This window comes from Micropterus salmoides, unplaced genomic scaffold, assembly GCF_014851395.1.
Source record: "Micropterus salmoides isolate LMB-PRFRI ecotype aquatic unplaced genomic scaffold, ASM1485139v1 Ms_hic_scaffold_20, whole genome shotgun sequence".
Taxonomy (NCBI): Eukaryota; Metazoa; Chordata; class Actinopteri; order Centrarchiformes; family Centrarchidae; genus Micropterus; species Micropterus salmoides.
Genome location: NW_024041151.1, coordinates 5,314,795 through 5,336,276, shown reverse-complemented (window position 1 = coordinate 5,336,276; position 21,482 = coordinate 5,314,795). Strand labels below are relative to the sequence as shown.

The window sequence follows — 21,482 nt, the reverse complement described above, 5'->3', positions numbered from 1 at the left end:
ACCACAGTTCAAAATGATGATTTTGCTTCAGTCTGTCAAGTTTCAAGTTAATTTGAAACTATTATTAACATACTTTAATAAAAAATGTACTAAACAATCTTTAATAATATATGTAAACATTATTATTTGTCTATTTTATACCAAGTCCGTCAACTGCAGGTTGTGTAAATTTCATCTTTGTTAGCATTTTTCATGTAAAAGTTCGACCATGTTGAATTATATGTTGTTTGAAAGCTTGTTCGAGACGACAGAAAGGTGCGTGGAACGTGCTGACTGGAATAAGTCATTTTAATTCTTTATTTCAGGTTGACTTCTGAGTAACTGGCTAAGGACAACTCTGGCTCATTTACAGTTACTTTGCTGTTAATTAATGAGCACTGTCCCCGTCAAATAAATAAATAAATACTGTGAAATTAAATATAAGCAGTCTGTACAGCCGGTAAAGGTGGAGATAACTGCTTTATGTACAAGGTGACTTAATCAATAATAATACTTCATCATAGTTGATTTATATTTGTATTAATGAACTGAATCTGCAAAGTAACTGAAGCTGTAGTAAGCTCTGAGATGTAGTGGAGTAGAAGTATAAAGTAGTATTAAATATTGAAGTAAAGTACAATTACCTCAAAATTGACCTTGAATACAGTAGTTTGCAGTGAGATTTACTATGAATAAAGCTCCCTGGTTTGACCGGCAGATGGCGACGATACGACACTAATGCCTGAAACACCAACGTCATAAAGCAGATCAATAACAATTAAATATAAAAATAACCACGAAATCTGAAACACAGCGCGCGTGAAGCGTGTGGAAGCTCTTTCTTTCTGCTGCACGAGCGGGACGCAGACCAAATGTCGCTTTAGAACCGGCGGGAGCCACGTTCACAGGGGCGCGTGTCTTTATTATGAGGACTTGTTGAGAAGATGGTGAAGCTGAAGATGCCTGCTGGACGCTCATCATCATCATCATCATCATCATCATCATCGCGTCCTTCCTCCCAAAGCAAATAAATGAGTCAACATGGCCGCGGAGCAGCTCGCCCTGTAGCAGCGGAATAAAACAACACACGGGTGAATAAATATACAAATGTGCACGTTGCATGCGGGAAACGCGGGGCCTGCATGTTTTTATTTCACATTTTACAGGATTGGTGCTTCAATCACAGCCCAGCAGAGTTCCCCCCCACAAAATAAAGCTACAGGTAAATATGTGTTATATAATCTAAAATGATGACAGTCAAATATTCTGTTTTATTCCAGGCTTGCGTTTTTGTCCACTGCTTTTAATAATTTATTAGAGTGAAATTGGTGATTTCCTCCTCATGTTTTTCAGACTAAATGGCGTTCATGTCCCGGTTCTCTCGGTCCCGGAGCAGCTCCAGGTCTCCGAACCGAAAGGACTCCGAGCGCATCTCCCCGAACCTGAGCGTCTCCGAGCTGGAGAGGCTCCTCTACACGGGCAAGACAGCCTGCAACCACGCAGACGAAGTGTGGCCACGACTCTATATTGGAGACCAGTGAGTTTACATCAGTGCAACACAAGAAGTACTCACATATTTTACTCAGGGCACCTGTCACAAGTCCTGTATTTACATTTTTATTTAAGTAAATGTGCAAAAAAGTAATCATTTGCCCCTTTCAAAGCGGAGCTAATTTTAATATATTTTATTAGCTGATTTATAATAATGCAACATCATTTATTAGTCAGTTGTTTAATATTGGTTATATCTTGTATTAATAACTAAAGTTGGGCTGAAAAGGGGCCTATTTTATCTCTCTCTGAGACATAGTGGAGAAGAAATATAAAGTTGCATAAACTAAAAACAGTACTTTAGTAAAGTAAGTAAAGTTGCGTTTCACCACTGATAAGAAGGATGTGTGCCCTTATTAAGTAACTACAACATGATTCACAATTATTTAATACTTCATGTGGTTGGTTAAAGATATCCAGACATGTTTTCAGACACATTAATATACTTTGTTTGCAATGGAGTATTTTTACATTATTGTATTGATACTTGTAATCAAGTAAAGGATCTAAATACCTCTTCTGCCACTGTCATATAGAAAGTTCCTCCCCTTCCGTTCACCCACCATGGGACCTTTTTTGGAAAAAAAATATGTACAATAGTCAACGGCCATAGACAAAAAATGTTTTGATCCCATTTAAATTGTTTCCTGAATTACACACATGATGTTTGTCAATTTAAAATATAATTCTGAAAGTCAAGAAAGTCGTAGTTTGTTGTAAAACTGCTGAAAATATGTAATTGTAAAGACCACAAACCCAAAAGTCACGTATGTGATGTCATAAATGTTTCTCTCAGTGACTGAAGCTAACGTTATTGAATCATAAATCACCTTTAAGCACCGGGTATGTGGAATTTGACTCATTACTCTCAATTTACATACACCGAAACAAATAAACAAACAGGAAACCAAACTACAGTGTACAAAAAAACAGACACACCCATAAACAAAAACTTCTGTAGACAGCAAAATAAAAGTGTGGTGAAACAGTGCAAAGGATGCTGGAATAAAAAAATATTTTTGTGCAGTAATTATGCAGTCGTATTATATACATCAGGTGGGTGGATGTGACATATACAGTATGTACAATATGAACAGGTATTTAATTGCTAGTAAGCAGTAAATATACAGGTGGATGTCATCCTGCAGGTACAAAAGCGTGGCTAAGTTACCTAGCTAGCAGGAACCAAGATGAATTTATGCCGCGCTCCTGGCAAAGTATTAAATTAAAATAATACATACTAGTATCAAATAGTGAAACTTGTTTTGCATGTAAACTGATGTAGAAATATTTTGTCAATGTTGTTAGGTAGCTGGTTACAGTAAACAATCTCTGAAAGTCATCTTCTCTGCCTAAAAGTTGTTCAGGAAAATGTTAAAAATGCCCAGAAATGTGAAAACATTTGGAAATACAGCCACCAACTTTTGAGGATTACCAACTGATGCAGCTAGAAGGATACAGTAACATATATTTATCACTTGTTTTTAATAAAATGGCCATCCTTTTAATTAACACCAAGTGCACTGCTGAGGGTTTAACTCTGCATCATCTTGCCACAGAAACACAAGTTTGTCGCGGTCAGCCATGGTTTTCATTCACTTTCGGCATCATGTACCACCTGAAACGCTTTGAACTTGGAAATTTCCCAGTTACGACCGGCATGGAACAAGGCATTAGTATTACAGCGCTAACATGTATGAAGATGTAGTTCATTGAGCGGTTTCACAAAAAATTTAATGTTACTTTACTGTTTTACGAAAAACTTTCTTGACGGACAAATTCAATTTTAAACTGACAAACACGACGTTGACTTCTGTACATATTTATTCTGAAATAAGGTCCCATGGGAGCGATGAAGTTTGTTTTCGTCACTTTTACTTCATACAACATATTTATCAAACTGACATGTGGAAATGTGACTGACTGTATAAAATCTGCTCTTTTCTGTAGGGATATTGCATCAGACCGGCGTGAGCTGGCCAAACTCGGCATCACACACATCCTCAACTGTGCCCAGAGCAAGTGGCGCGGTGGAGCCGAGTACTACGCCGGGATGAACGTCACCTATCACGGCATCGAGGCTCACGACTCCCCCACCTTCGACATGAGCGTCAACTTCTATCCTGCAGCTGAGTTCATCCACAAAGCTCTCACGAGTGGAGGTTAGTCTGTGTTTTAATGCCTTTTATACACATGATCCTTTTTACCCTCGAACAACAAGTGAGTAAGTTGGCAAATCTGTAGCCAAGAGTTTAGAACAACAAGATCATAAATACATAAAATATAACTAATTAATTATATTTTTATTCACAAACAGTTAACGAAAAATGTCTAAATTTGGCCTCCAAATCGCACATAAATGATAACATTTTATATATTAACTTACTACTAGTTACTTATGTCTTGTACTGATTTTAATCCAAACCACAATGTTCCTTAAACCGAGTTGCCTAAATCTAACCAAACTATGACCATGTAACAACGTTTACCGCATGTAAAACCTCACGTCTGAGGCTGCATCCACACTACTCTGTTTTTGTTTAAGTTTTAAAACAGAAACGATCTTCGTCCACACCAGTGTTTTAGTTGCGTATCAGAAATGATCTCCATCTATATTAAAACGACTGAAAACGCAGTTGCAAAAACAACAAAACTAGCTTCGCGTGACTGATAAGAGCCAATCAGGAAGCCAAATGTGATCTGCGCCATCGCTTTAGAGTCCTCCGTTTTCATCTGTCCGCACTAAAACGCTTCCCCGGAGTTTTAACATGAAAACGGCGTCTGCAGTGTCTTCAAACTTTTCTGTGTTCTGATTCATCGTTTTAGTTTATACGGCATACGGAAACGTAGCAAAAGGACTGTGTTTTAAAATGAAAATGTAGTTTTGTGGATGTAGCACAGGATCACATGACTTAAGTAATGTTCTGTCGCTGATCTGGTACTTGCCAACACTTGTAGATGTTGTTTTGAAGAAAGGTCATATATGTCGTTGTACTTTCCAACAGCAATCGACCTACCTTTTTGCTTCACTACAATTATTTGACAGGTTTAGTTACTGGCTATAAGCTTTTAAAAAATATGATTCTTTGTTAGAGATGAAACTCACATAAATAAAAACACTTTAATTAATTTAAACTTTTATCTTAATTACACTGAACAAAAGATTGTGGTTAAGGGTAAACATAAGTTCATGATATACATTTAACAAAATTATAAGTAACACTTTTGTTTTTGCCCCCATTCATTATGAGCTGAACTCAAAGATCTAAGACTTTCTCTATGAACACAAAAGGCCTGTTTCTCTCAAATATTGTTCACAAACCTGTCAAAATCTGTGTTAGTGAGCACTTCTCCTTTGCCGAGATAATCCATCCACCTCACAGGTGTGACATATCAAGATGCTGATCAGACAGCATGGGTATTGCACAGGTGTGCCTCAGGCTGGCCACAATAAAAGGCCTTAGGCTGGCCACAATAAAAGGCCACTCCAAAATGTGCAGTTCCATCACACAACACAATGCGACGGACAACTTTGAAGACGTCATCTCTTAACTTCTTAGCGTGAGAAATACAAGGTGTGGCGTTTGAACTGGCTGAAATGCATGTGTCTCACGGTGAATGCGTGAGACTTGAGAGCCCTGGAGTAAACCAGGGCCGGTATTTATCAAGCTTCTCAAAGTGCCATTTTAGTCTTAAGTGCTGAGAATTCATTAAATTTACTCCTACTTTCAAACTTAAGTATAAATGCAAGTTATCAAATTTCTTAAAACTAAGAATCACTCTTACTCTCCCAGTTATTTAAGACAGCTCGAGAGGTCTCTCAAGTGGTTAGGAGCTGCCAGTAGGGGCTTGTGATGGTGCTGTGGAGACAGAGACATGCATCTTTCAGGAGAGGAAGAAAGTTTCTGATTTATTTGACGACGCACATTGTCACACGTTTCATCAACTTCCCAACAACACCCCCCTAATTCGACAGAAGCAAACACAGTTCATGCAAATAGCTGGCAATACAGGAGCAGTAGGCGCATTGATGGCGCTCATATGAAGATAAACTTTTTTTATCTTTTATTAATGTGTAGGCCTATATCATAATGTATTATCTTGAAAATTCTTTATTGTTAAATGTGTGTTGAATATAAACTCCTCTGAAGAATCTCACCATTCAATGTGAATTTATCTGAGAATATTCTTAAAGAAGGAAATCTCTTCAGTGATTGGTCCTTGGCGACATCGTCATCCAAAATCCTGTTTGCGGAGCAGCAAAGCGTCGTAAATCAGTACTAAGACTGACACTTAAGATTTAGTCCTACACGTCCCTCAAATTAGGACTATGATGCTTGATAACTAACTTTTAAGCTCAGCTTTGAGCCAAGAATTTTTCCTTCTTTAGCAGTGTTCTTATGAGTAATTCTGAGAAGCTCGATAAATACAAGCCCAGAACAGTAAAGTTGCAGCCGGACAGATAAACAACGTGCTGAGACTCACTTTAGAGCAGAGAGGAGCTGCAGATTCGGTTGATAATTCTCTGTAGGTTCCTCACATTCACGTGACAATGTTGTCACATTGTCATGTGATGTATTGATATTACACAAATATATTTAAAGATATTTAGTGTTGAGGAAAATGGGAAAATTACATAACAGAAATATATATTCACATGTGGAAAACATCCTAAAAAGTTCATATTGTGCGTCTAGGTAAGGTGCTGGTCCACTGCACGGTGGGAGTGAGCCGCTCAGCCACTCTGGTGCTGGCCTACCTGATGATCAGACAAAACCTGACGCTGGTGGAAGCCATCAAAACAGTGAAGGACCACCGAGGCGTCATCCCCAACCGAGGTTTCCTCCGCCAGCTCAACGGCCTGGACGGCATCCTGAGAGAGAGCCGTAAGACGTCGCCGCAGAGCTGAAAACCCCCTCAACACATACACACACACACACACAACCTGAGGTATCAGCTAGTCTGGTTACACTGGGGGAGGTAATGGGACCAAGTGAGGAGCAACCTGTGGGTTCTGACTGGCAGCAGGTGTAGCAGCGTTTGACTGACATCTGATGTCAGTATCTTCAAATATCAGTAAGTTATTTATTTTTTTATTTTATATTGTTAATGTTGTTTAAGCCTCTGAAACAACTCTTCAGTGAAGCATACATGAAGACTGAAAACTCTTAAGCCCACAAATGAAGAATTAACTTTAGTTTTACTGATCACAAATTTGCCCCACAGGGATTTACAATCTGTACGGGGTATAGCACGCTCTATCCCTAAGGCACGGTCACACCAGAATTAAAAACAACATTTCGTGGCAAAATCAATTAATTTCATTGCAATCACAGGGATCAGTGGATTTGCTCACTGGGGCAAACTACAACCAAATATATTATCATGACAAAGCTTTTTTATATCATTCGATATCGATAATTATCAGGATAAATGTGAAATCATTATTTCTTTCAAGTTTAAAGGCTGATTTTTGCTCCTGAGTGAAAGCTGAAGAAGCCAGATGGTTAATTGTGGTTTTAAACTTTTCTTTATGTTCAGAACAAACGCAACAATATATCGCGATAATTATCGTTTTATTTCCCAGCCCTACCTTTGACCGTGAGCGAGACTACTCGACGGTGAGACCTTTTGAGGAACAGAAACTAGAGTGTCTTTCACGGTTGTTGCACCATTTTATTTAACCTCCCATGTCGCATAACTGCAGTTATGAAGACGGGTAAACTATGTGACGTTATTGTCCCGTCAGCGACCAAGCTAACTGCCAATTGGAAAGAAACAAGCTCGTCCACTCCTTCCACTTTTTAATCAGACTTCAGACCACTCCACTCAACTTGATCCTGATGTTTTATTGCCACTAAAGCTTTTTGGACAACTCTTAACAGAATCAGCAGCTGATGGCTAATACACTGCAGGAAGCCTTGACAAGTCATTCAGTCTAATCTCTGGTGCGTTTTTACTGCATGTGCCGGATTACTGATGATTCCTCAAAGATCTTTAAATGAGCTGAATTATTCTGGAAGTAGATGAAATCATCTCACTCGATATTTTTTCCCCAAAAAATCCTACAGTCTGTCGGTAACTTGTACTCTCTTCATTGAATGTTTCGGCCCTCAGACCATCAGCAGGTAGAATTAGTAAGGGTATAAACTGGGGCTTGAAACCCCTAATCTTTGTCTCTTTGGCGGTCTAGTCCAAAAAATCCTGATGGAGAAACTCTGAGTTGATAAAAATGTTAAAATGCACATGCTCAGTTTTTACGGTACTATGCTCACTACATAAAACCTCCCCTTCGTTCTTGGTGGAGGTTTTTGAGGGCTGTGTGCAGATTGTGCGGAAGCCTGCAGACACTACTGAGGGCTGAAAAAGTCCGACAACTCCTCTGCATTTTCTGGTATAAAATAAAATAATAAAATAATTATTTTTGTTTAGCAGAAAAAAAACAGTTCTCTTTGTAGTAAATCAGGTTATAAACAGGTTCATTGTTGACACTGGAAATGGTAGTGTCAGGTCAGGTTTTGCATACGAAAGCATGATAACCAATTTAATCAATTTATTATTTGCTGGATGATATAAATTTATAGAAATGAAGAATATAACATTTATATTAGTTGTTTTTTAAAGACCTTCTGACTTAATTGTGTCCTCTAAAAATCAAACCTACGACCTCATCAGGTAAAATGAATTTTAAAGGGTCTGATCCACCAAAACATTATTAATAAAGGGAGCACAAGTGATCGACAGTTTGCAGGAGTTTTTGGTTTATGATCTGTTGCATTTGTCTAAAAGACTTTCTGCAGTGTTAGAACTTAAAATAAGATTTTAGGACTCAACAATAGCCCAAACAGCATCGCCACAGCCCACTAGTGCCACCAGTACAACCATGAGAGATTATCTGCAGTGTTCTTATCAGCCAGCCTAAAGAGACCAGGGTCAGGATTCAAGAGGCCCCGTGCTTGATTATGTGTGAGGCCCTGAAATGACCACACCTGGCCCTGACCACACATGGGCTCTGCTGTCTTTTGTAATTAAAAATTGAGGTTAAACCTGTGATATCAGCCCTCAGACAGAAGAATCTTGCTCAGTGATTCTTCCCCGTAGTTTAAGTCTTTGCAGGTCTTCCCTCGACTTACGTTTTTTACATTCAGCAAGTGTCATTAAGTGCTCTGAACAACTTACACACTAGTTGCAGCCCAGGTCTAAACCAGCACAGTTATGTAGCCTGATGATGACAGTATTACAGTGTTGTCACAGTCTCTACACAATTATCACCTGTGACACGTTTGTTAACATACAGTGTATCTTATAATAGTATTTCTGTCGTTGTGTTAAGTCCAATGTATTGTTTCAGTCAAATGTAATTCAAATAACCACAGTCCTTTTTTATTAGATATCTTGTGTGTGATGATCTGAAATTAATCCAGTAGACTACAGACTTAAGCCCATTTGGACTGGATTAATATTACAGGTGGAGGTGTGGAAATATTCGCTGTGCTCTGTTGTAATTGAACTTGTTCTGTCGTGAAATTACAGGATACGCTCTGTCACAGACATGGACACCGCAAGCAAGTTGCAACACACATAACGTTACATACACACACACACATTATTATATTCAGTGTGAGCTACACTTCCCAAAGATATTATTTATCAAAATATTATAAATTGATAATATTTATCAATTTATCGGCATACTTTTAATGGTAGCAATTTGACAAAATTTAAACATGTTTAGGCTAAAATAAATAGCGCTATAAAGAGAGCAGCAGTACCTGACATTACAACATTACATCTGATGAGCTTACGGGGTCTTGCTCTCCTGATGGCTTGATTTTTTTCTCCCCATTCGACCTTATTTACCGAGAGACAACTTAATCTTTTGATCCAGTTTGAATTGTGCCCTGAATTACACACATGTTGTTTGGCAGTTTAATAGATAATTTTGTCCTTCAAGAAAGTCACAGTTTGTCGTAAAACTGTGAAGTAACATTTAGTTTTGTTTGAAAGCGTTCAATGATCTCACGTCTCGCACCAACATGTTAGCACTGTAATGCTAAGCTAACGTTCATTTCTTGGTTTCTTCTAACTCGATAGCTTAGCTAGGTGCCACGCACAGATGTTTCTCACATGATGTGTTTAATCCAATGACTCCCGATCCTTTCATAACATCTACACATGGAAGCCCTTTGACGTTAGCTTCAGTGACGTTGGCTTCAGTCATTGAGAGAAACAGTAATGACATCACATACGTGACTTTTGGGTTTGTGGTCTTTGTAGTTACGTATTTTCACAGTCTTACACTTTAACAGTTTACAGCAAACTGCGACTTTATTGATTGGCAAAAGATCTATTGTATTTTAGATTGACAAACATGTAATTCAAGGCACAAGTAAAACGGGATCATAACATTAGTTGTCTCTTGTCGTTAACTATTGTACATATTGTTTCTTAAATAAGGTCCCATGGTGGTCCACCAGAAGGGGACGGAATAAGGCTCTCTATATATTGGTGTTGCCATTTACATTTAGGCTGCTCCATTTAACTCCATTTTCAAACTGAGCTGATAAAAAACGGACAAGTGGCTCTTTTTTGCGGGAAAAATCTCAGTTTACCCACATACAGTACATTCTCTGGACGGGATATCTAATCGCTGATCTCACCTCACCCGAGAGAAATAAATCCAGTCCGAATGCTGCTTTAGAAACAACATGGTACCCTACTGAGGTTATTAAACAACTTCCAGTCTGGTGTTTCACGTCAACTTCACAGTCACTGTTAGCTGTCCAGAGTAGTCCTACCAATGGTTCTAAAAAAATATGTAACTAAACAAGCAGTGGGAGACAATATCACTAATGTGCCATTGCAAAAGCTACCAACTGCCCGGATGACAGGAGGATGTACAGTGTTCGGTGCTGAACACGACTCCTGCAAAATCCGCTGTTTTGTCTTGGTTGAGGCGTAGTTGTCTTCTCATGCAAGTGAAAAACATTAAAAGATCCGATGCTGAAATTTAAACCAGCGTTTCAAATACCCTTGTTTGTGTTATTATTACCTCAAGTGTCATGTCTGAAACAATTTTTTTTTGTGACAGACTCAGAAAAATACGTGAGCACCTTTGCTCGGCTCATATGTAGAAAAATGTAAATAAACAGCTGATTGGTGAATTTGTACAGTTTGTGGAGATGTTAAAGTAGCCTATGGCTTGAACGTTTTGGAAATATGGTCAATCGTTTTCCTGCCAAGAGTTAAATGAGAAGATGCCTTCTTCCACTCTCGTGTCTGCGCCAAGTAGCTATAGCTGAGCCACGAGGCGATTAGCTTAGCATTGCAGAAAGACTGGAAGTAGGTGGAACAGCTAGCTTGATTTTGTCCAGAATTCAAAAATATGTCTGTCAATGTCTCTAAAGCTCACTAATTAGCATGTTGTTTCATGTTTGTTTAATGCATACTGTACACAAACAATGTCATTAAGGTGTTTATGAAGATAAACGTGCCCTAACTATTTCTTGGCAAGTAGTGTTCGCAGACTTTGTTGCCAGAAATGAGCAGATGGTATCAGCTAAAGCTAACTAGCTAATTAATGCTAACTCTATAAGTTGGCTGAACCTTTGTCTGCAGCTGATTCATTTTAAAACAAGAAGCCTTTAACGAGAGTCTTAAATATGATTGCTACAAACATAATGCTGAAAGACTGAGGCTAAAGCTAACATGTCTGAAGTAAAAAGAATTATGCTTAAAAAAACATGTTTGGAAAAGCAACACAGAGGTTAGATTTATGCTTTATTGGTTTTCAAACAATGTGTTTCACTAATAAACGAGAAAAGGTTTTGAGGACGAGAAGGTAGACATCTCCAAACCAAATAAAAAGGCAGACAGAGCTGCTAACGTTACCTCTGATGTAGCATCTTGTCTTCCACATGGTGGGAAATAAATAGTAACAGTGTATTATTGTCATTAATGAGGGGTTTGTAACATAAACCCACATTATTATGTAGCAAGCTAATGCTCCTTGGCTTTGGAAGTTGTGAAGTAGCCACAGTAGCCTAAAGGTGCTTCACTAGTTAGCTGTGCATGCTAACGATTGCAGCTAAATCCAATCCTACCATTGCTCTAGTGTTTTGGATTTAAAACAGACACCACTTTTCAAACCCTTTGTATACTTACTCTTACAGCCCCACAAACACATTCCTGCTGCGGCCTCGTCGCAGTTTCTTAAGTTTTGTTTGGACAATCGCTGTTCAGGGGGTGTGGCGAGCCATCACTTTAGAGGCGTTGTTGGTAGTGTTTTTATTAAACTTTGTAGAGAGTGAGGCTAGCTTTTCTCCCTGCTTCCAGTCCTTATGTTGACATAAGCTAACCGCCCTTCTCACAGACATGAGAGCTGATCTTCTCATCAAACTCTCGCCAAGAAAGTAAATATTTCCTAAATGTCGAGCTATTCCTTTCGAGAGGGTTTTGATTTTTGCCTTGGAAAACCAGGCAGAGCAGCAAACAATCTGGACATGACTATTGTGAGGGACAATTTGTTAGCTTCATAACATCATAGCTGGCTACTTGGGGACCATTAGATTACCCGAGGGGCCACATCAGACCACTAAATCCCTATCGCATGAAAGATATTTTAATGAAATGCTCAATATTTTGAATTGCCATATTTTATATAACATTTGGATTAAACCGTGAAGGCATGAAGTTACTCCCAAAGTCCAGAATTAACCCCTAAAAACTCCTCTCTCCGTACATTTTGTGTCAGGAAATCAGAGACTTCCTTTGCTGCGACTCTCTGTTAAATACTATGATGTCCTGTTGCAGCAGAATCTGCCTTTTCTTCAGAAGCGTTCCTCAAACCACTCAGTTAAAACGCAGACAAAACACTGAAATAGGGAACTATCCATGGATATTTTCTGGACGGGGTCTCTCTAACCATTACGATCTTTAACCTTTTGCTATAGTGGATCTGTATGTTTTGTATTTGTGGTTTTACTGTGCTGTGATTGCTCGTTGGTCTCAATTCCTGTTTATATTCTCGTATTATCTTCTTACAGAGACCTTTCTATAGGAAATTCTTTTGAATTTATTTTTGTATCACTCTCTTTGAGGTGAATTGAAGGAGAAACTGGCAAAGGAGATGTTGATGCCTTAATATGTGTATTTCAAGTTGGTTTTTAGACATTTCTTTCTGTTTTTATTGTGAATAACACTGAGCATTGAAAGCTTTGTTTTGATAAAGTCTGTACTTAATCAGAAATTAAAACTTCTCAGAGCTTAAACTGTCTTTTGTAATTCTTTTTAATGGTTTTATTCAACTCAGCTAGAGAGAGTTCATTCTTGACCTTGAAAAAAGTCAAACAGCGCCACTTAAAGGTACAATCAATATCTCTTCTGGAGCTTTCAAACAGATCACGTGATCTTCAGCAGTATTTTCCAACCCCTATAGAATTATAGTTTTTTATGAGCTCTTTAAGGATTTCTCATTCACGCTGGTTTAAAAGAGGAGTTTCAAAGATCTTTAATAAACAGCAGATGACAACACATTCTCACCACGAGGTCCATTTAGTAGCTGTTCTGGAGCTTTCAAACATATTACACGACTTGTTGGTGTTTTCTGATGTTTTGCTAATACTCACACTTGTCTTAATGTTAATTTAGTTATGCAGCACATTGTACACTTTTTAGGAAACGTGTTATATTAATAAAGATCATAATATGATTGAAAGCTCTGGAAGCTACTTAATAGAACTTAAGGTAAGAGTGTTTTGTCAGGAGTATTTTTGTAGCAGCCCTTTCTCTATTATAAGGAAAGCAACTGTGAAATACAGTAGGTGCATCTGTCTGTGATTTCCAAATACTTTCCAATTATTTTGGGGTTTTCCTGTAGCAAAGCCACAGGTGTATGTCTCCAGACTGGACAGCAAGAAGACAAATAAAACAACTTACTGCTTGTCATGATTCATGTCCATGTCTATCTCGACTTCACCTCGGAGTGTAACCAAGTACATGTACTTAAGTACAGTTTTAAGGTACTTATACTCTACTTGAGGTTTTTCTTTTAATACTTTCTGCTCCACTATATCTCCGAGGGAAAAATTGTACTTTTTGCTTCAATTATTTTGCTGTTTTATTTACTGTTTTAAAAATAACCCATAGTACCCAACACACGTACAGCTGAAGCGATTAATCGACAAGTCGATTGAGAGAAAATGTATTATTTTGATGATCATTTAAGTCATTTTCCATGCAAAATACCAAATATTTGATGGTTCCAGCTCCTAACATGAGAGGATTTGCTGCTTTTCCTTTTACTTGTAATGTTTGTTAATAATCTTAAGGTTTGAACTCAATAACAACATTGTGACGGCGTCACTTTGGGCACTGGTTTCTCTCTATTTTCAGAATTTTTAGAAACCAAACAATCAATTAATGGAGAACATAATCAACAGATTAATCTAAAATAAAAATAATAATTAGCTGCAGTCCGATACTTAATAGATCAAAATGAGCTCCAGCTCAACAGCTACAGAAGTAATATCCTGCTTTATATTAATGCATGAGCAATGCAATACATACTTTTACTTAAGTAACATTTTCAGTGAAAGACTTTCACTTTCAGTGGAGTATTTTCAGTGACAGTGAGACTTTTACTAATAACAAATCTCAGTAGTTCTTCCACCACCTCTGTGGTATGAAAAACATGACACAGTATTTTCCCTGAGTGGAGTTAATGCCTATAATAACCTCTAGAGGTAAAATATGTCAGCTGCAATAATACAAAATATCAAAACCTACCGTTTGAACACTTGATAAAACATTAATTTGTTTTAATCCCACTGGCACTGACCATATTCTAACGTGATAAATTAATAGAAACACTTAAATACAGAAAATGAAGTAAAAACAAACAAAGTGGGTGTTCATGATGTACACAAATCATTTTATTCAGATTTTGTAGAAAGACAGACATTTTCTTGAGGAGAAAGTGGGTTCTTTGGGTGTTTTTCTACTGATGCTGCAGATATACACCATCTCATAGAATCACTGGTATGCGGACGATAAAGGACTCATCTGAACGGACAACGGGCTGGAGCTATTTTAGTTCACCACAGTCGGCGATGACAACCTTGGCTGTAGGAGTGCCGTCCTGTTTGCCTTGCTTCTCCATTGCCTTGACAGTCCCGAAGCCCTCCACAACACTGCCAAACACCACGTGCTTCCCGTCCAGGCTGGAGAGGAAAGGAGCTGATTAGTATGTAAGACAAACACATGAAACTGTCCTCCACTGAAAATGTTACTTAAGCAAAAGTAGGTAAGTATAATCAGGAAAAAGTATTAAAAGTAAAATATACCCTGTCACTGTTGTACTAATATATATTCTATAATAATATATTCTCTGATTATTATTCCTCATGCATTCATGTAAAAGCAGGATGTTACTGGTGTAGTTGCTATTTTGTATTGGACTGTAACTAATGAATATTTTCAGTGGAATAATTGGCCTTTTCGATCTCTCTTCGGTCATCTGAGTCTCTTTGTAGTCATTTTCATCTCTTTGAAGTGCAGCTAAACTTTAGTATTTATTTGTGGGCCAAATTTAATAATATATTCATGTGAACATGAACGGCTGTGTTGGACAAAATCCCAGTCAGTCAGTAAATGCATCATGCATGTTTTCTTGTTCGGTGTTGCATGAAATTACCAATACCAGGACATTTTAAAGCAAACAAGAGTTCTCCTAATATTATTAATCATAGCAGTTGTACCACTCCTTATGCACTGCAACTGGTTATTGAGGCTCTCACACTCTGACTCAGCCACGCCCCATTTTCATAACAAACTCTCAGCTGAGGATTAATGGGGAAGCATAGTTTCCTCATCCAAACATGAATCCATTTTGGGTGTGTGGAAAAAGCCAGAGCAGCAGCTCTCTGTAGTTAATGCTGTGTGCAGGGAACGTGCAGCTTTCTCCTCATTGTCAAAGTTCACCTACCTGCAGTCTTTGGGGCCACATCAGTTCGGAGCTGCAAAACAAAAACATTGGCCTTTTGCAGATCACATGGGCGGATGTAAAAGACATTCTTGCTGCCAATTTTAAACATTAAAAACGTCAAATGCTTACAAATAAAACAATTTCTGTTTTTATAGGTTGTCTATATAATTAGCCTAATGATTGAGAGGGATTTTTTTTTTTACATTGTGTGTTTTTTATTTTATTTAGGAAAATCCTACTCATTATACCTTCAAATAAAAGTTTTAACAGTAGATCTTAGCTTCTATATTTATTTTGTTATTTATTTTTATGGACATGAATGAACAAATGTGTGGATGAATGTATGTGCAGTTGTGTTTTGGCACCTTATAGGATATTTCACTGTATGTTTTTAACAATGCAATGACAATAAAGGCTGTTCTATTCCAAGTACCAATGCTACGATGTAAAATCGCTCCATTACATGCTGCATTCAGAATCCTACTTAAAAGAAGTGTTAAGTATACATGACGATTTAAAAATTTTAAGTATTTGTTGTCCCTGTTTGAAGCTTAAATGGAAGTGAATTATAGAAACCTCCAAACACACTCATTTACAATCGGTTTCCTACTCAAGAAACTCAATTCAAACCTCTACCTTTTTCATTTTAGGTATTATTTCACTTTTAAAGTATAGTTAATGGAAACAAATGAGACAAACCTTAAAACCCACTCACTGTCAACCTCCAAAATATTGGAATTTTATTTAATATTAGAACTTAATTAAATGATTACACTTAAATAAAACATTATTTTTTGACACTCTTATTATAACTATCTGACATGGGGAACTTAACAACAACAAAACTTTAATGGTCATCACAATTTTTATATAACTCACCCTTTTGAATTATGTAAAGCCTTAAAGTTGTGCATAATTAAAGGTGTGGCCGCTTTGAGTGACAGTTGGGTGCCGCCACAGGTGGTTAGCCGCTAGCTCCACCAACCCTGAGTTTCTTTGCCCATTTTTGGATCGGCCATAGCTGCCGGGAGCCACACACATTGAGCTTCATATTCACTCAGAAACCTATAGGTGCCATCACGGAGACCATGTTTGTCCTTATTTTATACAGTCTATGTGGTAAGAACAAAATGTCTGATTATGAATGAGAGGTACAGTACACAAAGCAAGCTTTCAAGTTGCTTTATTTACACCAACAACATCATTTTATTCAGATTTTTGCTAACAAACGTGGTTCTCAAAGAAAGATTAGGACGTACAAAATATTCCACAAAGAATATCAACACAGCAGACAAACATATTAACATTTTTTTTTAGGAGAAAGCGGGATCATTGGGTGTTTTTCTACTGATGCTGCAGATAAACACCATCTCAAAGATTCACTGGGATGTGGACGCATAAAGGACACATCTGACCGGACGACGGGCTGGACTGAAGCTTTGACGCACTATTGTAGTTCACCGCAGTCGGCGATGACAACCTTGGCTTTAGGAGTGCCGCTCTTTGTGCCTTGCTTCTCCATTGCCTTGACAACATCAATGCCCTCCACAACATTGCCAAACACCACGTGCTTCCCGTTCAGCCTGGAGAGGAGAGCAGCCGATTAGTATGTAAGACAAACACATGAAACTGAATGCAGCAGTTTGCGGGTCAGAGTGGAGCTCACCAGTCCGTTGAAGCTGTGCAGATGAAGAACTGGGATCCGTTGGTGTTGGGCCCGGCATTAGCCATGGACAGCGTGCCCATGCCCGAGTGCTTCAACTGGAAGTTCTCATCAGCAAACTTCTCCCCGTAGATGGATTTGCCTCCAGTTCCATTGTGGTTGGTAAAGTCACCGCCCTGAACAAACAAAACAAAAAACTGAGTTGACTCAGCGAATGTGGCAAAGACAAATAAAAATGTATTAGGTCAAATCTGAATTTGTGAAAACAAGGAAACAGGACAAATTCCTGCTTTCACTGTACCTGGCACATGAATTTAGGGATGAGACGGTGAAACGTGGAGCCCTTGTAGCCAAAACCTTTCTCTCCGGTGCACAAAGCACGGAAATTTTCTGTAAATAAAGATAGACTAATTAAACATACTTCAACCAAGATATGAAAATAAGTTAGAGGTTGTTATCTCCACTAATAAGCAATAGATTCATACTCAAACCACCTGAGGTCACGGGCCCGGCTGCTCAATACGCAATACAATATGTCTTTTGTATGAATAATTTTATTTTATCATATATTAAAATAATACTGCTTTACATGCTCAAGGTAATAATGCTGCTGACATGGACTGATTATGACACAAAGGGCCCCTTGGCACAGACATGTACGTAAATGTCACGATTCTGCCTGTCTGCCTTGTGTTAGTGTCTTTCCTCTGCCTGAGTTGTTTATTCTATTTTTGTCAGTCTGTTCCGTGTTCCTGTCTTGTTTGGTTGTGCTCTTGTGTATTGGCTTATTTGTGTCCATATACGTTTTTAGTTTGCTTTAGTCTGTGGGTTTGTTGTTCAGTTTGTGTTTCCGCAATTTGGTCTGATTCCCTGTCTTGTTGTGAAGTTTGCCTTTTTGCCATTATTGGTATCACCTGTTTGTCGTCCTGCCCCGCTCGTTGACTGTGTAAAAAAATGTCTTCTGTCCTTGCTGGTTCGTCAGTTTTATTCCTTCCCCGCTTGGATTATTTGTTTCTTAGTTAGTGAAGTTTTTCGTTGCCTTTTGTCGGATTTACCTCTTCCTGTCAGGACTGTTTTCTGTTTGAACTCTGCCACTTAAAGTAAGCCATCCCTAAGCAAAAGGCCCAACACCCCTCGTATTGTTTTACGTCGTTTTTAGTCATTTGCATCTGTATAGTTTTTGTGTCTTTCTGATCATTTAGCATGTCTTTGTGGTTATTTTGCATTGCTTTGCAGTCTCGTTTAAGGTTATTCTGCGTCTCGGGTAAAGACGTGCTCTCAGATGCTGCTCTTTGTTGGAAAACTGCAGCAGAACCGAGCCTGTCAAGACTCTTGTGTAAAGCTTCCTGCCACAGTAAATCCACACCATTCTGCATTGACAGTAATAATAATACGATGGCACCCTGACCCCCTAAGGACCCCTGGACATGTGGATCTGGCCCTCGGCGAAATCGTTTCAGACCTTTAGAAAATATATACAATTAAAGTGCAGAAACAGTAGATGTATTTGAGCCACTACAGAAACTGTATGCACAAAGGAAACATACTGGACATTATTCCTGCATCCATTTACTATAAATGAGGTCATAGATCTGACAATGGCTGCAAAGCAGTGCATCATGCAGGTTTTCTTGTTGGGGGTGGCATGAGTGTGGTGGGACAGAGCAACCAATATATGGCTGTTAACCACTGCCAGCTTTCAACACCAGGACATTTCAAGCAAGCAAGAGTTATTTTGCATCCTTCTTCTTATTAATAAAGAATTAGTAGCTTATCTCCTTGTATCACTGTTAACACTCCCGTTTAGTTTTGCAACTTGCTATTCAAGCTCTTTAGATCAAAGCATTCACACCCTGCATCACCCACAGGCTCGACCCATATTCAGAATAAATTCTTAGCTGACGGTTAATGGGGACGCATAGTTTCCTCATCTAAACATAAATCCATTCTGAGTGGGTGGAAAAAGACTGAGCTAAAGCTCTGTTGTTAATGTTGAAGTGAACTTACAAAGCTTTCTCCTTATTGTCAACGTTTACCTACCTGCAGTCTTTGGGACCACATCAGCTCGGAGCTGCAAAACACAAACAATTCAGTGAAAAAGAAACAGCAGAGTTGGCTGTCAGTTTGACACTTTATTTACAGACTGGAACAGATAGACACATTATAAGATAAACCTTTGTAAGAAGACAACCAAATGTCTGAAGCATTTAATCTGACAGAGACAGCAACAACTGCAGACTTTACGCCTAAAGCCTCAAAACAAGCCCTAATTGTCCAGGACATATAGTGTTTAAGGGTGCAATTTTAATTTCATTTCAGATTAATCAAAAAAACAACAACTGTTAATCAAATTAATCGATAATAAAAATAAGGTTTTAGTCTGTAAAATGTTAGAATATAGTGAGCATTGTCATTTATAATTTCCCAAAGCCCAATTTGACTTATTCAAATGTTTTGTTTTGTCCAACCAACAATCCAAAGATATTAAGTTTACTGTCATTTATGAAAAGGAAAAGAAAGAAATTTGTAAATATTCAATACACTTTTATTTATATAGTGCCAATGCATAACAGAAGTTAACGTATGGCACTTTCCATAGAGCAAGACTAGACAGTAGGTTTTGTATTATTATTGTATTATTATAACAGACCCCAAATTTCCCACTAGAGCTGCGACTAACGATTATTTTCATTGTCGATTAATCTGTCGATTATTTTCTCGTTTAATCAATTAGTTGTTGGGTCCAGAATATTGTGAAAAAAATATCCCAAGAAAAAAGCCCAAGATTTTGTCAACAAACCAAATATATTCAGTGTACTAACATTGAGGAGTAAAGAGACAAGAAAATATTCACATTTGAGAAGCTGAAATCAGAGAGAGAGAAGGTCTCAAAGTGATTAATCAGTTAATCGACTAATCATTGCAGCTCTAATTGCACTTGGCTATAGCCTACAGGCAAGAAACAAAACTCCCATCTCCCATTTGAGAGGCTGTTTGGAATATAAACACTAAACAATGATTAAATTATTAACAATCAAATAATTGCCTAATCATTTCAACTCTAATTGCTTTAATGAGTAAAAACACATCAGATGAGCTGCATCTCCAGTGGTTTATATCCTGACCTGCCCTTTATAACTGCAGTCCCATGTGTTATTACCAGCTGTGCTGCTCCTGCTGCTGCTACTGGGCGTTTCCATCAGTATATTTTCACTCAGGACGATTTGTGTATAATTTAACTGCTATTATATCTATTCATGCAATGAATCATACTATATCACTATTCACTATATATATATATATATATATTTGAAAGGCTACCAAAATGGAAACCTAAGCTACATGAGAGAAGTTGACGCACTGCAGAGCTGCAGGCCTTTTGCAAATCATACAGATGGATGTAAAAGACATTCTTAAGGGGTTTTTAACCTTAATAAAACGACCGTAGTTAAAATAAACAGTAGTGACAAATATAAAGTCTGATGTTTATCTTACCTCCATTATAATCCTGCCAGCGTTAGCTCCATCAATAGTGATATCAAAGAAAACTCGGGGGTTTCCCATGTTTATAAACGCGCCTGTAAGGTTTAAGATAATAAAACGCACTTGAATGAATCCCTGAACGCGTCAGATGCACGGATCTATTTAGGTCTCTGTTTATGTGGGTCTGTGCACCGGTGATGTAAAGGCTGCCGCCGGCCAATCACAGCTGCGTTCTTCTAAAATGGCACACGAATGGACCAATAGGTATGAAGATGGGCGGGGCTAATTGTGAAGAGCTGTCGATTAGAGAGATGTTCCCACGGCATCCCGACCGGGCGGGGCAGTGCGCAGGCAGGCGGGTTCCTGCTGTGAAAATCAGCCATCTGAAAAGCACTGGCGTATGAAAGGTGTTAGAATCAAACTCACCCAAAACAGTGGGCGAGGTTCTCTGGGATTTCAATGGGGGGAAAAAAGAGTTCCCCTTCGAGGGAACTCGAACTGCGTCGGTTACGACACTATGGGAACGCCTCTAGGCGAAGCAGGTCTGAACGTGAATGAAATCACTCCAATCCTATTGGCCTGTTGCTAGAACGGTAAGGTGTGACGGAATAACCGGAGGAGTATAAAGCACACCTGTACACACTCATCATTAGCTTTTTTTTATTCAGCAGGCGCTCTGTATGTTGTTTGAAGAAAGCTCCAGTCCTACAAGCAGTATGTCTTACCTGAAGAAGAAGTCTACCAGCATGTCCGGCAACCAGATGTACAGAAGGTGTGTTTTTTCTTGCCCTCGGTACATCACGGATGGAGATTCTCATGAGA

At 38.4% G+C, this 21,482-nt stretch overlaps 2 protein-coding genes across 2 annotated transcripts; one reads left to right on the top strand and one right to left on the bottom strand.

Moving 5' to 3' along the window:
- The first annotated feature begins 189 nt into the window (after nt 1-189).
- On the top strand, nt 190-12,800 carry LOC119914241 (dual specificity protein phosphatase 26-like). Its single transcript, XM_038733403.1, has 4 exons — nt 190-1,201; nt 1,333-1,516; nt 3,481-3,692; nt 6,228-12,800. Exons 2-4 carry the CDS (start codon nt 1,338-1,340, stop codon nt 6,437-6,439), a joined length of 603 nt encoding a protein of 200 aa, XP_038589331.1. The 5' UTR covers nt 190-1,201; nt 1,333-1,337; the 3' UTR covers nt 6,440-12,800.
- A 3,880-nt stretch (nt 12,801-16,680) lies between these two features.
- ppiab (peptidylprolyl isomerase Ab (cyclophilin A)) lies at nt 16,681-20,845 on the bottom strand. Its single transcript, XM_038734663.1, has 5 exons — nt 20,673-20,845; nt 19,218-19,248; nt 17,479-17,567; nt 17,181-17,353; nt 16,681-17,097 (listed from the first exon to the last, which is right to left on the bottom strand). Exons 1-5 carry the CDS (start codon nt 20,739-20,741, stop codon nt 16,962-16,964), a joined length of 498 nt encoding a protein of 165 aa, XP_038590591.1. The 5' UTR covers nt 20,742-20,845; the 3' UTR covers nt 16,681-16,961.
- Nucleotides 20,846-21,482: the final 637 nt, after the last annotated feature.

Coding starts and splice junctions, on each gene's coding strand:
- ppiab (XM_038734663.1), bottom strand. CDS start 20,741: ATGGGAAACCCCCGAGTTTTCTTTGATATCACTATTGATGGAGCTAAC. Junction 17,568..19,217: donor TGTGGTCCCAAAGACTGCAG/GTAGGTAAACGT, acceptor CTTTATTTACAG/AAAATTTCCGTGCTTTGTGC. Junction 17,098..17,180: donor TGCACAGCTTCAACGGACTG/GTGAGCTCCACT, acceptor TCTCCTCTCCAG/GCTGAACGGGAAGCACGTGG.
- LOC119914241 (XM_038733403.1), top strand. CDS start 1,338: ATGGCGTTCATGTCCCGGTTCTCTCGGTCCCGGAGCAGCTCCAGGTCT. Junction 1,517..3,480: donor CGACTCTATATTGGAGACCA/GTGAGTTTACAT, acceptor TCTTTTCTGTAG/GGATATTGCATCAGACCGGC. Junction 3,693..6,227: donor CAAAGCTCTCACGAGTGGAG/GTTAGTCTGTGT, acceptor TTGTGCGTCTAG/GTAAGGTGCTGGTCCACTGC.